General features: G+C 46.9%; 1 protein-coding gene and 1 long non-coding RNA gene across 5 annotated transcripts; both read left to right on the top strand.

The window, feature by feature from the left end:
• On the top strand, window positions 1-7,152 carry LOC123188563 (uncharacterized). Of its 4 annotated transcripts, none has more exons than XR_006494818.1 (5): window positions 1-456; window positions 523-676; window positions 2,254-2,332; window positions 3,180-3,313; window positions 3,557-7,152. It is a non-coding gene; the product is annotated as an uncharacterized lncRNA (long non-coding RNA). The 4 variants fall into 4 exon arrangements; XR_006494817.1 differs by having other exon boundaries at window positions 3,180-3,669; window positions 5,300-7,152; XR_006494816.1 differs by having other exon boundaries at window positions 532-676; window positions 3,180-7,152.
• A 2,316-nt stretch (window positions 7,153-9,468) lies between these two features.
• Window positions 9,469-13,962, top strand: LOC123191657 (uncharacterized). Its single transcript, XM_044604315.1, has 4 exons — window positions 9,469-9,572; window positions 11,977-12,398; window positions 12,485-12,575; window positions 13,679-13,962. The coding sequence occupies exons 1-4, from the start codon at window positions 9,469-9,471 to the stop codon at window positions 13,821-13,823; spliced, it is 762 nt and encodes a 253-aa protein (XP_044460250.1). The 3' UTR covers window positions 13,824-13,962.
• Window positions 13,963-17,464: the final 3,502 nt, after the last annotated feature.

Below are 17,464 nucleotides of genomic sequence, written 5' to 3'. Positions count from 1 at the left end.
CCCCCTCCCCCACTCTCCTCTCTTACCCGATCCCCTCCCAACCCTAGCAGCCGCCGCCGCGCTCTCGTCCTCCTCCCCTCCTCCCCTACGCTGCGTCCTCCTGCCCTCCTCCCCTACGCTCTGCAGTAGTGCGGGCCGCCGCCTCACAGTACGAGGTGGGGCTACAACCACAACCCCAGCGCCTCTTCTGCACAGCCGTGCGACTCGAGACGGCAAGATCCAGCCGTGACGGCCGAGATTCATCTCGCTGGCACGCTCCTCTGCCCTTCCTGATCCTGACCACAATGGTAATGCGCGCGCGGCCATCCCTCCCAGCGTGGTGGTGGACGAAGGAGGTGCACATCTCCGGCAAGGTCATCGTTCCTCCCTCCGGATCCGTTCTGGCGCAAGGTGGCCACTAGGGTGCAGCACTCTCCGTCCTAAGGCGCCAACTGCCACCACCATGCTCCCCCGAAGGTAAAAAAAATCAATTATTTTTGCGTCGGCGACGAGCTTCTCTGTGACGGATGCGTGGATGTGTAGCGGCGCCAGAGTTGGATATGGCTACGGGGGCGTGGATGTGGAGCGGCGCCAAAACTGGTCTAGAGCGGCGCCGGAGCGGCGGATCTGACGAGTCGGAGCAGCAGAGCGGCGCCGGAGCCTCCACATTGTCGTTGTCCTCACGCATCCACGCATGGTACGGCCTCTCTCTTCTCCACGCTGAATACTTGCAATAGTACGGCCTCTCTTCTCCATGCATGGTATTTGTAGTAGTTCTTGATCCAGTAGTACTTGAAGTAGTCGGATTCAGTTGTTCTTGATCCAGTAGTACTTGAAGTGGTCGGATTCAGTACTTGCAGTAGTTCTTGGTCCAGTAGAGTTTGGAGTTACTGAATCCTTAATGGACACTGACATTCTCCGTCTCTGCTCAGTCTCGCTCCTGAATCCTTAATGCACACCAAACAGCAGAACTGCAGATTGCAGTTCCTGCCAGGTCACTCTTGTGCTAAAGATAGCTCCCATGTAAAGAAAGGATATGAGTATTTCCTATGCTTTCGTGTAGAGAATAGTTCTGGATCCAAGTCACTTTTGTTACTTTCTTAGTGAACTGAACGACCAAACTGAGTACTTTATGTAGAGAATAGTTCTTGGTCACTCCTTGTGCTAAACTGAGTAAACTGAACCAGAAGATACTTTCCAGGTCACTATTGCAGTAGTTCTTGATCCAAGTAAATAAAGGAGTAAAAAATGTGAAGAAAGAACGTGTGAAAGAAATTGTTTGTTATGTTTTCCTGTACTGCAAGTAGTTCTTGCAGTAGTTTGTAGAGTTCTTGCAGTAAAGAAAATTGTACTCTGGGGTAGTTCTTGATCCAATGCTTCCAATACAGCAGTTCTCCATTGTGTTGAGTAAGCAAGGACACCTCCAGTAGCTAACAGATCAGTTACAAGCAATTGTTGTAGAACAAAATTAACCAATCAGTTGAAACACAAAGCTGATGTGGGGTCATTTACATGCAGGTGTAGGACTTGCTGTAGTTTTCTTCCAATCAGGAGTAGCAAGTGCAAACTAAATGAATCATTTGTGCTCTTGTTCAGCAAAATCTTTTCAGTAAAACCTTTTGCATTAGTGTAAACTTGCAATAAATTTAGTGCTCTTGTTCAGCAAAATCTTTTGTTAAAACTAAATGAATTTTTTGCATTAACTAGATGGAGTACTCCCTCTGTACTGGAGTAGCAAATGTAGCAGTATTATTGGAGTAAATTTTTTCAGTCAAGTTGTGCAGTAGTGTACTCCTGCGTGCTCTTCTTTGAATCATTTTAGTTAATGAAACTTTTTATTCATTCAAACTAAATGAATCTTTTCAGTTAAGTGAATCCTTTTATTCAATTCAAACTATTCTCTCAAACTGGTAATATTGATCTATTTTCTTGAATGATGTAAAGTTAACGAATGATTCATGAGGTCATGGTAAAGCTGCTGCCTTGTGACCATGAGGTCATGGGTTCAAGTCCTGGAAACAGCCTCTTACAGAAATGTAGGGAAAGGCTGCGTACTATAGACCCAGAGTGGTCGGACCCTTCCCGGGACCCTGCGCAAGCGGGAGCTACATGCACCAGGTTGCCCTTTTTTTTTTATGTAAAGTTAACGAATAGCCATGCCGGCATCAGCTTGGCTTATAGTAGGTTAAAATGCATGTACATATCTATGTATTTCCTTTTTTCAAATTTTTAGTGATGCTAACTAAATATTACTTTCTGATTTGATTTATTCAGGGTGAATGCTTCTTTTGTCCTGTTCACTCGGTCATCGGACAAACCCTAGCCTGCTTCGACTGATTTCCTTCTATGCTCGGTGAGCCCTTCTCTTCCACGCTTTCCCCTGCTCTCTTTTCTTTCGTATCTGTAGGATTAGAACAAATGATGGGAAGGAGATACGGTACAATGATAGAAACTGTAGATCCAGTTTACTGTCCATTCATCCATGGTGGTACTCCACCCTACCCCCCTCCCTGTCTCTCTTTCTCTGTCTTCCAGTCTCTGATATTCATCATATTGCAGATTCGGTTATATGTGCCTGTGTTGTTTTCCTGCTAATTGTTGTGCACATGGTTATGGTTGTTGTGCTAATCAGTAATCAAAATATATTATGAAACTTGCTGTAAGTACAATTTGTCTCACCGTGACATGCTCTTCATCGAGTCCTTATTCCATTATGGACACACCAGTCTCAACATGAAAAACTGTAAATAATTGATACACATTACCGTTAATCTCAACATGGTTATGGTCATCCACGGTAAGGACTCGATGGTAGTATTTGCAGTAGTTCAGACTGTTTTTGTTCTGTATAGTGCCACCTGAGTCTAAATTATTATGCATTTGCTCACAAGAAAAGCAGTCAGGACTAGAAAGCTGCATTGTTATTCCTTTTCCCTGGTTCAGACTGTAGTGTCAGGTTCAGAGATGGTTGCAACAAGGTCAAGTTCCTTTTGTACTGCACATGGATGTTTTGAATATGTTCTACCAAAACATTTTCTAACTAACATATTGATTTCATATTGTTGTTTCTGTGACCTTTGATAGAAGGATCTGCTCATGTATTTTTCCTGTATATATCTATGTGCTAAAAAATGCATTTCTATTAAATAATAATTCCTAGCTAATTGTTTCTGATAGACAACGATGCTTTCCTTACATAGGTTGTTTGATGGGTTCGTTTCTCGTCGGCGGGATGGTGCAAGGCGCAACTCCGACGCGGTTCCTCGCCGGTTGGACGGTGTTCAGGCACAACCCCGGCGCGCACTGAGTACTGCCTCGGCTACAGCCTCCCTCGGTGAGGTCCATCTTCCTCCTGCCCCTCTGCTTCGGCTACTGTATGGGACATGGCCATGGCTATATTGATGTGGTGCTCGTCTGGTTGATGCTCTATGCCCTACTCATGCATCGGTTCCTATTTGAGCTCTGTTGTTGTGGATCCATGCCATTTTAGGGTTTGCAGGCTGCTGTTCATGTTTAGTTGCTATCATAGGAGCTAATGTGATGCTCTGGTTTACATGTGGATGCCCTGGTCCTATAGCTATGCTCCTGGATTTGCTAGATTGATCAGTGGCATTCGTGCTAGGGCGATGATGATTCATCATGGCTGAAATAAGCGTGCCTTTGAGCAATCGTGGCACCTGTGCGTATCAGGTTGGATCCTCCCTCTTGTCTCTAGAATCCTTTTTGATCATGTGATACTTGTTGTCCTTGGATGGTCAATCTTGTTGAGTGATAACCAGGGCAGCTCCACTGTATGAACAGATTGATCTGGTGATAAGAGATGACGGGGGTATGTTATATGATCGAGGAAAGGTGAATCTGAGCCCGCTATGCAATGAACCCTGAATCGAGAATCCCATTGTTAGAGTCTGAACCGAAATGGAGCTTCCTCAGCTGTTTGGATTTTTAGACGTCCGATTGAAAGTCCGTCGTGATACCGACCGTTCGATCTCGAGCCCGATCGCTGTGAGCCATCCGATTTTGACCTCGATCGACCTGGGCCGTCGGATAAAATTCCAGTTGCAACAAAATGTAAATACCGTGCCCCCACCAGGGCATCTGGGTCATTTCGCTTAGGGGGGGGGGGGGGTATAAAATGACCGTGACTTTCTGCGATGAAAACCTAGCCGCCGCGTCCTCTCTCACTCGCTCCTGCAGCTGCCTCCCTCCCTCCCACGCAGGTGGCTCCCATGGCGATGGCGGCAGCGGCCACGGAGGAGGGCGGCATATCAGCGGCACCGGCGATGGTGTCCGTGGCGGCTATGCAATGAATCTTGAACCATTTTTATTTGTATTTAAAGGTGTTGCTTATTTATGCTCAAGTGGTGTTCGTGCTAGGGCGATGATGATTACCTTGGCTGGAATTAGTGTGCCTTTGAGCAATCGAGGCACCAGTGGGCATTAAGTTGGATCCTCCCTCTTGTCTCTAGAATCCTTTTTGATCCTATGATACTTGTTGTCCTTGGATGGTCATTCTTGTTGAGTGATAACCAGGGAAGCTCTATTGTATAAACAGATCGATCTGGTGATAAGAGATGATGGGGGTAGGTTATATGATCGAGGAAAGGCAAATCTGAGCCCACTATGCAATAAAACTGCAGCTACCTCCCCTAATGTGTGTAATATTGAAGGCAAAAAAGAACTTTTCATGTCTTGTTACTTTAAAATTCCAAAAGTTTCGTTCTTCCTTTTAAATGCTACAAATGTTCTCAAACTGGATCAAAAAATCTGAGCCCACTATATAATCAATGATGTTTTATGAAGGCCATCTTAGTCCAAATGTTAATGCATTCATTTTAAATGCTACAAATGTTCTCAAACTGGATCATATATGTTTTATGAAGGCCATCTTAGTCCAAATGTTGACTCACGAATTGCCTATCAGGAGTTCAAGCTATGCTGAATTGAAATGAAATTTCCAGTGTATGTTAAATGGAGAGCATGGCATTTTCTATCCAGCATTTAATCTTTTCCCCAAAATTAAATGCTAATATTTGTGTGCTTGGCAACATGAATAGAGGCCACTCATACCAAGTGCTCCTCAGATATATTTAATGAACAATCCGAGTTTGAGGAGGTGCAATCCATTGATAACCCAAACTTTGAACTCTCTATTTGAAACATTAAAACTTACCTCTAGGCCACAACCCACAAGTATAAAATCTTGAGAGTGCCTAATGTTACATCAGCTTTTATTATGTTCCAGATACACTATTGTGCCTGCTTAATGATCAGTGTTAATGCTCTACGGTTTCTTATGCTTTTTCTTGCATATGCTCAGGGGAAGACTGTCGAAGTTGGTAGAGTCCACTTTGCTACTGAAAATACAAGATTCACTATCTTCGATGCACCGGTTCTTTTCTTTCACATTTTACGTCGATGCTCCTATGTCTTGGTTTATTTTTCTTGCATGCCACTGTTATGCTTCTCTGGATTATCTATGATTTTGTGACCACACCAGCATTCTGAGGGCCAGCCTATAGTTTGAACTGTACAAGATTGTAGTCTTTTTTTCTTGCCAAATCTATTCTGGTAATGGTCAATCTATATTATTCGACCATGCATCATATGAGGGTTCAAATATATAGATTTTTGTTGTTACCTTATATTTTTATCAGAATAAGGATGAACCTTGAATTATGTACCTTCCAAGCCCATGTTTTTGATCTTTATGCAGTTTGTTGTGTAATTCTAATGGGCACCTATGTAGATTTTTGTATCCTGATCATAGGAAAATTTGCTTTGTATTATTATGGGATGTGTTATCTCTTATCTCAATGGCCACTCTCTTATTTGATGTGCCCACATGCTTTTTTGATGGATGCGACCTGTTATGTGGATTGGACTTAGGCAGTGTGCGGCAAGCTGCACTACTTACCTGTTAATGTACTTCTTAACATTAGGGCATCGTATGTTGAAAAGGGAAAATGACAGTGCTCTTAAAATATGCCTATGCTAATATGGACATACGAGTCACATGTGCACCTGCTCAATGAAGCCTTTAAAAGCCTTATCATTTTTTCTTTATGTAGATGACCTGAAGGCATGTGTTATGTCGGATGGCAGCTGTTCCTATGCTGAAGTTATTTTTTCTCTTCCCTTTCTTCCATTATTTTCATGTGTTTCAATTAGAAGAATTATATTTTATTGTTGTGCCTACTGATTAACTAGAACAAGTTGAGCCAATATTTAGACGTAGGAGTCAGCATTAATAGTTTATGAGTAATGCTTATAGTTTACTGTCAACTACTTTTTACTCATGAGCATATATAGATTGTGACCATAATTGTGGGCATTACGGGAGGCAACTCACTGGATAAATATAATGGACTCTGGGTGGTGAATTTGGTAGCTTTCGAAATGGGCCTTACTCTCTGGTTTTTCCTTCCACGACAACAAGGTGTAGGAGTCGGCACGACGCTGTGTAAGGTACTGATGATCTCTGACATGAGATACTTATGTGATTCTAACGTCGATGTCTCCCTTAGCAAGCATAACAATGTGCGCTGGTCGACTGGAAGTCAAGGTTCTGGCCGATTGATTTATGTCTTGAATTTCCTTATATTTTCCTTTGTGCTCATCAATCCCGTGAGTTATTGTACATGCACCCCCATTCTTATGCTGAAGAATAAAAAAATGTGAATGATTTTGTAAGAGTTCGGAGTACTATGGGCTTTTCTAAAGATTCACACCACATCGACTTCTGGAGCAGGCATTCACCTTAATGCAGGGGGTGTATGGTTGGTAACAATCTTCTCATGTTAATTTAGCCTTTGCCCAATTAAAATCCACCAGTACTTCATGGCCTGGTTGTGTTTGACCCCTTCTTGCTGAGTACTTCATGGCCTGGTTATGTTTTACCCCTTCGTGGTGCTGACTGGTGTGATGTCCCAGTTAGAGCCTGGTTGTGTTTGACCCCTTCGTGGTGCTGACTGGTGTGCCGTCTCGGTCAGAGCCAACATGAGGGAGGAGGTGGGGAGGACTTGTGTAGATGATGAGGGGTCATGGATTTGTGTAGCTAGCTACCATGGCTAATCTCGTGTCTGCTGCACATATTTATTTTTATGGGTTGCTTCCTGGTGTTCTAATTTGAGATTGCCTGCCCTACTTTTGGTAGTACCTCCATCAAAACTACGAAGACATTTTTTTAGTAATGTTGTGCTTCTTGTGCCATGCTTGTGGATATACTTTTTTGGGTTACAAAATTTTATGTGTTTCCATTCTAGGTTCACTCTTCTCTTTAGAATTCTATCAACAGATCTTTCAGAAAACACCTCCAGCAAGATCTTCTGACGGAGCTATCCAATACACTACTATCACCAGACGACACAGAAGAACTATATATATCCATTCTCTTAGGCTACTGTTAGGACTTGCTTTTGGTATATCATGTGACATTTTCTATGGCATCATCAAAGTGATGTAATTAACCATTATTGTCATTAGTGCTTACTTCCTCCTATATCTTTTTTTGAGAAATTCAAACGATGGAATCAGTGGTCTATATTTCCTTCAATCTGAAAATATATATTGTATAACGAGTAGTGGACTAGGTGGGTGCTGCTATCGTGCTTTGCTATTTGTGTAACAGCCTGAATCCAATATGAATTGTGTTTTACCAAGTTGGATATAACTCGCAATGCATTGTAAACAAATAATTGTGTGCTGCTATTCTTCTTTGCTTTTGGTATAAAGGTTTAAACGTGCGCACTTTTCCCTTTCGTCATGTCAACCTATTGAATTTGAAGCGTGACCTGCTGCGTCAGGTTGTATGTGACCGCACCCCGCAGGGGTGCGGGGTGCGGCAAGCTGCACCGCCTATCTAGTTGGGAAGAATGCAACACAACTAGTACTATGTACAGTATAACTGTGCTCTACTTAGCTGAACGATTAACTCCACACAGCGTCTGCGTCTCCGCCATGCCGCTGTGCTCCCTGTCCTCTCACCACGCTCCAGCGTCTGGCGGCTCGATGAGCATCCCCTGCGCCAAGCTCTCATAGTACGACCTGGCAACCATGCCGCCAAACCACTGCTAGCTCCAGCAAGTCACCTGACAACATGGAGAACAGCGCGCCGCTCGGGATGACGGCTAGCTCCTCCGCTGGGCAAGCTACTGGAAGAACAATCTGCTACCGCTGGAACACTAAATTGCTGTCATGATTGATAAATTTAGGTGTTTTTTTGCAGGTTCAATCTCTAGAGTATTTTCTTGCGGGGAATCCAATCATTGGTTTACCTTGTAAAAGTACCTCCTTCCGGGCTCCAACCTATTCATGAGGCCATCGAAGACGAAGCCCGGATCCCTCCACCCTACGCTGTCGTTCGTCGGCGCGTTGCACATGTGCTTCTGCTCGTACGTCCTCACCTCCGTGCCCACCTCCGTCCAGCCCTTCTCCTCCTCCTTCTCAAGCCCATACCTCACGTCCCTCTTTCCGGCGACCGTGCACATGAACATCACCCGCATCTCGTCGGCCCTATCGGTGAACGGGAGGTGCACCTGCTCGGGCCGCGTGGCCGAGCCCGCGAAAGAGACCTCGCCAGAGTGGGCGACGCGGTGGCGGCCGTGGAGGAGCGGGTTACCGTCGTGGTCGACGAGGTGGTAGGAGTACTCTTTGGCGGTACAGTGGAAGCGGCGGAACTGGTAGGGCGCCCGCAGGTTGGGGAGCCATGGGAGGGTGAGCTCTCCACGGCCGCTGCGCCAGGAGGCGGAGCCATTGAGGAAGATGTAGCCGAGAAAGTCGCGGTCGCTGGAGGTAGGGCCTGGGTTGCCGGGAGGGATCGGCCACAAGCAGCTCGGTCGACGACTTGAGTGGCCGGCTGAACGGACGGGGGGAGAGCGGGAGGGGCTCTTATTTGCATTTTTAATAAAAGACGACCAGTTCAACAAAAATAACAGAATCAGTACAACCGCTCGAATGCATCAATTCAAGTAGGGTAATAGAATAATATTCTGTTACGCGAAATAGAATAGCCCAAATGTATATATAGGAAAAAGCAAAGATATAAAGTTTTGTTGGCGCGGCTGCAATCAAAAGCGCTCATTCATGTGGGGATCTGGTCCCTTCTCTTACCTCTTTTGCATTTTCTTGTTATATGTCGTTTGATGCTTATTTCCTCTTATAGGAAACGGTGGACCACGCTACGTGTAAGACAGCAGCACCGCGCAGGCACTAGGCTGTCGTAGTCCAGCAGACCACCCGCCTTCTGCCCGAATGGTTCCAAGATGGACATCGGTACCAGCCCTGCACCGGCCAGCCGTGCCCAGGCAAGCGTTTTTCATTGTCATGGATAATACATGGGAGCAGGGGCGTACCCGTGACCAGGCACCAGCACTGCGCCGGCCAATATGTGGGAAAGCAGACCCGTGACTAAGAGCATCTACAACAGGCGTCGGTCGCGCCGCGCGCAAAAAACATATATGTCGCGCGCGCATCGGCTGGTTTAGCACGATGCGCAGCGCTGGCTCCAACGGCTGCGCTAAAATGCAGCGCGCGCGTCGCTCCAGCAGCACGCCAAAATGCAGCGCGCGTGACCCACCGGTGCATTGCATATGGCATTTTTCAACACAAAATGATGAACATTTTCAACACAATAAAAATTTCACACAAATAACTTGATGAAGTTCATGCCCACAAGTTTAAAATCATGCCCACAAGTTCATCCAACCAAGTTCAAAATGCAAATCAAGTTCAATACACAAAGGAAAGACACATCATTCCTCGTCCTCGTCGTCTTCGTCCTCGTCCTCATCTTCGAAAGACGATTCTTCCGCCTCCGAAGATGAATCTTCCTCCCTCTCCTCATCGCGCACCGCATCACGTGAAGCTCCGACGGTGTTGGCAAGATCTTCAATGACATCTTCATGGGAATGTGTGCGAGGAGGCTCATCCAAAGACATTCCGCCCATGAAGGCCGGAGGTGCACCCATGCCTCCCATGAGAGAAGCAAAACGCATGCCTCCCATCGTGGCCATAGCGTCGGGGGGTGCTCCAAAGCCAGCCATGCCTCCCATTGCACCTAAACCGCCCACGGTACCTCCGAAGCCACCCATGGCACCCATGGCGCCGAGGCCACCACCACCCATGGCGCCGAGGCCACCGCCACCCATGGCGCCGATGCCACCGCCACCCATGGCGCCGATGCCACCGCCACCCATTGCACGAACCATGGTTCTTTTTTGGATCAAGACTTCTTGTTGGGCAAGATTGACATACTCCTTTTGCACCGCATTGAGGTTAGTTGTGTCCAAGAAGAACAAGTGCTTCTCCCATTCCAACAATCTAGTTCGCTCCTCATTGCTCACCTTCCTCTCCTCCAAAGCCACCTTCCTCTCCTCGGCCGCCACCCTCCTCTCCTCAGCCGCCAACCTCCTCTCCTCGGCCGCGACATCTTGGGTCCTTGCCATTTTCCTCACCTCGTTGGCTTTTTCTTGCCTTCACAATAGCTTCCATAGCATTTTTTAGCTCATCATCTCCTTTCCTCTTCTTCTTTTGGGTTTGGTCTTTCTTGCACCCATCCAGTCGTTTTGGCTTCGAGTATGAAACCGAGTTGGGTGTAGGGCTTCTCTTGCTGTCATCACTTGATGCATCATCCTCATCATCATCATCATCCAACTTAATTGTCCGCTTCCGTTTGTCGCTCAAATGCAAATCATCCAAATCTTCACGCTTCTTCCATTTCTCATCATCCTTCAACACATCATAGCAATGAGGCAAAGTAAAGACCCTTCCTTTCTTGATCTTCCCCTTCTTGGTTTTCCTCTCCTCTTCTTTGAACAAGTTTTGCGCAATGTTGAACTACATGAAAACAAAGCAAGTTAGCACCAACAACAAGCAAAACAAAGCAAGTTTAGCACCAACATGTAAGATGAAATGACACTTACTCTATCGTCCTCATTTGTGCCACTTGGGTTCAACTTGTCAACCGCCTTTTGACAAGCCGCCCACCTTTGACAATCCGAGTTGATTGTCGACCACCGGGACCTAAGTGATCGGTTGGAGCGGTCAATTCCACTCACGTTGCGAGCATCAAAGTGTTCCTTCATCCAGTTCCAATAAGCATCTCTACTTTGATCGCCTCCAACGGATGGATCCCTCGAACTTGCAACCAAGTATTACATAGTAAGATGTCATCGGTGTTGGTGTAATTGCCCGCTCTTCCTTTCGGTGCGTCGACAATGCCCTCACCCTCCTCGTCCACCTCGAACTCATGGTCTTCAAAATGCATGTCATTGGTTTGAGACTAATGCGAATTGTTGGAGCCAACACCCATCGTTGACATGTATGCATCATCATTAAGACTACAATTTTTTTTGCACAATGCAAATAAGCTATCTATATGTGACGAATGCATTCAAAAAATAACAAAAAAAATGAAAAGTTAGATTTTTTTACCTTGGAGGCATTTCGTCGAACATGTTGTGCGCGCCGGCCGCCGGCTCAACGAGTGAGCTTGCCGGCGCTTCGGCAGCCGCCGCGCCCGTCGCACGCCCCGCAGGCTTCTTCCTCTTCGCCTTGGAGGTGCCGGAGCCGTCCGCCGCCTTGTTTTTCTTCGCTGATGTCTTGCCCTTCTTTAGCCGCGCTGCATTGGGGAGCTTTGAGGAGGAGGGGGCGGCGGCTCGGGCCGGCGCCAGCGCGACGCCACCCGCCGCTGAGGTCATCCGCGGCGGCATGAAGAGGCCGCGGGCGAGGCCGCTCGTCGAAGGAGCTCCGGCGACGGCGAGGCGAACGCCACCCGGGCTAGGGTTTGTGGCGGCGGCGGCGGCGGGGGCGGGGGGTCGCGGCTATAGGACGGGGTGAGCGGGGTGCTGTCGGGTGCGTCCATGGGTGCGGGTCGCCGGCGCCGGCACGCGCGGGGCTTTGGAGGGGGAGAAGAAGAGCGCGCAGCGCGAGCGTCGAGTGTGCCGCGCGCACCCAACTGCTTATACCGCACGCGCGGTTATTGCACGCCCGCTGAAGCCATCCGCCGGGTTGCGCGCGTGCTAAAACAGGCGATTTTGTGGCGCGGCGCCTGTTTAGCGCGCATGTTGGAGATGCTCTAACAGCGTGGAAAAACAAGCGGGGGTGTCGCTTGCAGCCTCTGGTAAAACTCGTTCGCACAAAGGAGAGAGGCCGAAAAGAGGAGACGCTGAGAGAGGAACAGATACATCCTCGTCGCAGCAAGACCACACGACGGCTCACCCTCGTCAGCGACAGCTCCCCTCTCCCTGTAATCCTTAGCCCCTTGCCATCTGGGTGCGCCGTCCCCTTCCAGGCACAGCTGCCGGCGACCTCTCCTTCACCATCACCATCTCTCCACCCTGAGCTCCGACCTACCCACCATGTCAAGCAGGTCCAGATCCGCCACGGCTCCCGCAGCCACGCGCCGGCAGACCAATCGGGTGAACGACGTGGTCTCTTCCCCCTCTCCACCTCTGTTTGTTCGGTTTGATTGATGTTGTTCGTTCTCTTTTATTCGATTTGGCAGGTGCGCAGGTGCACGACGTGTGGTTATACTCTTCCACTCTCGTGGCCACCATTCTGCTTCCTCCCCTCCCCTGGTTCAGCAGCAGCAGTAGGTAGCACCTCATCCCCATCTCACTTCTTCTAATCTATATACCGTGTCTTGTTCTTGTTCACTGTCTTGTTTCTCATAAATGCATTTTTTTCTCAGAAACTTTACACTGTCTTATTCTTGTACTGATTCATTTAGGAGGGAGTAATTTTGCCCTAGCGTTTACACTCATTGGATTTGAGTATAGTATATAGATTGTTTCTCACTCAAGTAGAGCCGTGTGGAGATGAACAATGGTCTAAAACGTGTATGTGTATCCTTCCTGTCTAGCAGTGACACACGATTTGGAGGGAATAAGCTGAGCAATTGCAGCTGTCCTCCTCGCCTAGGAGGAGGAGGAGCTCCATCACATTAGCAGCAGCTCAGGTCCATCCTCTCCCTATCTGCTCATCTTGTGTTGTCGTACAAATTCAGAAATTAATAGTAGCTTGTAGCAGTAGGCCTCAAAGTGCAGCAGCTCATGTTTTTGCTGAATTTTTTGTCAAGTGTGCCATATGTGAAATTAGTAGAGAGCATCAGCAGTTTCAGATTCAACAGAGAGGATGTTTCAGTTTCAGATTCAGTCATAGTCATATATACAGACATTCCAATTCAGTCTAGTTAATTAGTACATACCTACTGTTTGAGCATGTTTCAGATTCAGTCATAGTCATATGTACAGACATTCCAATTCAGTCTAGTTGATTACTAGTACGTACCTACTGTTTGCCTTTTATTCCTTCACCAGATACTATATTGATTCTCTCGGATTTTTTTAACAGAATTGTGTTGTGATCTAGAGGGGATTATAAATACCAACAGTGGCAACACTACTGTGTACTAATATATCTGCACATTTTTTATATTATAGAATTAAGCCATGCACTCCCAAAATTATAGACTGAATTGGAACATGCCAACAGTGGATATTGTAGAATTAAGGCATGCATTCAATTTCCATTTGTATTTTCCATATGAATTGCAGAAACTATTTTGGCATTTTCAAATAGTAATCTTCCATATGTATTATAGAACAGATCACTGAATCTATCTGCATGTTTAACAATTTCTGTATACTTTACTTTGCTCCCATGGTTTTTAGGCTTCTGAATTCCAGTTTTCAATTAGGCAGGACATGAAGCCGTGGCTCTTCAAGGTCATCCCTGGCCCCACCGACAAACCCGGGATTGCCGTGGACTACAAGGTGTACCCGTGCAATGCTTGTTTCCTTGAATCAGAAGCTCGATGCAAGCAAACTGCAGTGTTTAACTGAATGTGTTTTGATACCATTCTCCGTTTTAGCTAGGGAGAACAGATTAGTGTTTTTTGTGCACGCTATTCCTTCGGAACTTGTATGTCTGTGATCAAATAACTTTTATGACACATGAAGTATAACAGTCTATTCTGTCTCATTTGATCAATTAATCTAAACACTGATGGTCGGTTGTATTTCAAGTGCACATGATCGTTGGGTTTGCGACACCATTTTATGGGTGAACGCCCCGGTTGAGGTGAAAGAGGAAGAGAGTGATCGACCCATAGTGCACACAAACACTCAAACACTCCTATGACAATGTCAGAACCTTTTTGTGCATGCGAACCCTTTCTCCACCATACACCACTTGTCAACGTATCACCGCAACGATACATCCTGTATTTTTACTAAGAGGGGGCTTAATTCCCGACGAGGGACACGATTGTAGGATTTCTACTACTCACAAATAGGGCAAACGCAGCGGCTGCATCTTGTATTTTAGTACTACATACAGTTTTGACCAGGTGAGCAGCCATCACTTTTCTCTCCCATCCCATTATCTTTTTTTTCGGAAAAACTTTCAATCTATTCATCTTCAATCATGGTAGTACAACGAACACTAGAAATAATAAAAATTATATCCAGATCCATAGACCATCTAGCGACGACTACAAACACTAAAGCGAGCCGAAGGCGCGCCGCTGCCATCGCCTCTCCTTCACCGGAGCCGGGCAAACCTTGTTGTAGTAGACATTCGGGAAGTCGTCGTGCTAAGGTCCCATAGAACCAACGCACCAGAACAGCAACCGCCGCGGATGAAGAGTGTAGATCAAAAGGATCCAACATGAAGACACACGAACGAAGACGAACGACGAACAGATCCGAGCAAAGCCACAAAAGACAGATCCACCGGAGTCACACCTCCACACGCCCACCGATGATGCTACACACATCACCGCATCATTTTGATTACACGGGAACCTCCGTTTTACATTGACAGAACCATGCATACCAGCACGAGGGAACCCTCATTTGTGTACGAGAACCTTTCAATACAATGGACGTTTCACCCACCAACACCCTTATACAACGGGCTGTTGGAAATATGCCCTAGAGGAAATAATAACTTAGTTATTATTATATAATATTTCATTGTTCATGATAAGCGTTTATTATCCATGCTAGAATTGTATTGATAGGAAACTCAGATACATGTGTGGATACATAGACAACACCATGTCCCTAGTAAGCCTCTAGTTGACTAGCTCGTTGATCAATAGATGGTTACGGTTTCCTGACCATGGACATTGGATGTCGTTAATAACGGGATCACATCATTAGGAGAATGATGTGATGGACAAGACCCAATCTTAAGCCTAGCACAAAGATCGTGTAGTTCGTATGCTAAAGCTTTTCTAATGTCAAGTATCATTTCCTTAGACCATGAGATTGTGCAACTCCCGGATACCGTAGGAGTGCTTTGGATGTGCCAAACGTCACAACGTAACTGGGTGGCTATAAAGGTACACTATAGGTATCTCCGAAAGTGTCTGTTGGGTTGACATGAATCGAGGCTGGGATTTGTCACTCCGTGTAAACGGAGAGGTATCTCTGGGCCCACTCAGTAGGACATCATCATAATGTGCACAATGTGATCAAGGAGTTGATCACGGGATGATGTGTTAAGGAACGAGTAAAGAGACTTGCCGGTAACGAGATTGAACAAGGTATCGGGATACCGACGATCGAATCTCGGGCAAGTATCGTACCGATAGACAAAGGGAATTGTATATGGGATTGATTGAATCCTTGACATCGTGGTTCATTCGATGAGATCATCGTGGAGCATGTAGGAGCCAACATGGGTATCCAGATCCCGCTGTTGGTTATTGACCGGAGAGTTGTCTCGGCCATGTCTGCATGACTCCCGAACCCGTAGGGTCTACACACTTAAGGTTCGATGACGCTAGGGTTATAGGGAAAGTATGTGCGCGGTTACCGAATGTTGTTCGGAGTCCAGGATGAGATCCCGGACGTCACGAGGAGTTCCGGAATGGTCCGGAGGTAAAGATTGATATATAGGATGTATGGTTTTGGCCACCGGAAGTGTTCCGGGCATCACCGGTAGTGTACCGGGACCACCAGAGGGGTTCGGGGGTCCACCAGGCGGGCCACCAGCCCCGGAGGCCTACATGGGCCAATAGTGGGAAGGGACCAGCCCCTAGGTGGGTTGGGGCACCTCCCACCAAGGCCCAAGGCGTCCTCAAGAGGAGAGGGGGCAAACCCTAGGCGCAGATGGGCCCTAAGGCCCACCCTAGGTGCGCCCCCCTCTCTCTCCCCTTGGCCGCCTCCTAGATGGGATCTGGGGGCTGCCGCCACCCGTAGGGAGGGAACCCTGGGTGGGGGCGTAGCCCTCCCTCTCCCCCTATATATAGTGGAGGCAAAGGGGCAGCCCGACACATGAAGTTCCTCCCCTGTTGGCGCAGCCCTACCCCTCTCCCTCCTCGTCTCTCGTAGTGCTTGGCGAAGCCCTGCTGGAGTCCCGCGCTCCTCCACCACCACCATGCCGTCGTGCTGCTGCTGGATGGAGTCTTCCCCAACCTCTCCTTCTCCCCTTGCTGGATCAAGGCGTAGGAGACGTCACCGGGCTGTACGTGTGTTGAACGCGGAGGTGCCGTCCGTTCGGCACTAGGATCATCGGTGATTTGGATCACGACGAGTATGACTCCATCAACCCCGTTCACTTGAACGCTTCCGCTTAGCGATCTACAAGGGTATGTAGATGCACTCTCCTTCCCCTCGTTGCTAGATTAATCCATAGATTGATCTTGGTGATGCGTAGAAAATTTTAAATTTCTGCTACGATCCCCAACAGTGGCATCATGAGCTAGGTCTATGCGTAGTTTCTAGTCTTATGTTGTTGTTACTAGTCTTATCTTGATTCGGCGGCATCGTGGGATGAAGCGGCCCGGACCGACCTTACACGTACTCTTACGTGAGACTGGTTCCACCGACTAACATGCACTAGTTGCATAAGGTGGCTAGCGGGTGTCTGTCTCTCCCACTTTAGTCGGATTGGATTTGATGAAAAGGGTCCTTATGAAGGGTAAATAGAAATTGGCATATCACGTTGTGGTTTTCGCGTAGGTAAGAAACGTTCTTGCTAGAAACCTATAGCAGCCACGTAAAAACTTGCAACAACAATTAGAGGACGTCTAACTTGTTTTTGCAACATATGACTTGTGATGTGATATGGCCAAAAGGATGTGATGAATGATATATGTGATGTATGAGATTGATCATGTTCTTGTAATAGGAATCACGACTTGCATGTCGATGAGTATGACAATCGGCAGGAGCCATAGGAGTTGTCTTAATTTATTTATGACCTACGTGTCAACATAAGCGTCATGTAATTACTTTACTTTATTGCTAAAGCATTAGCCATAGTAGTAGAAGTAATAGATGACGAGACAACTTCAAGAAGACACGATGATGGAGATCATGGTGTCATGCCGGTGACAACGATGATCATGGAGCCCCGAAGATGGAGATCAAAAGGAGCAAAATGATATTGGCCATATCATGTCACTATTTGATTGCATGTTATGTTTATCATGTTTTACATCTTATTTGCTTAGAACGACGGTAGCTTAAAT

The sequence above is a fragment of the Triticum aestivum genome, chromosome 2A (assembly GCF_018294505.1).
Source record: "Triticum aestivum cultivar Chinese Spring chromosome 2A, IWGSC CS RefSeq v2.1, whole genome shotgun sequence".
NCBI lineage: Eukaryota > Viridiplantae > Streptophyta > Magnoliopsida > Poales > Poaceae > Triticum > Triticum aestivum.
Note: the sequence above shows the minus strand (reverse complement) of the source record. Positions and strands in the feature narration are given on the sequence as shown.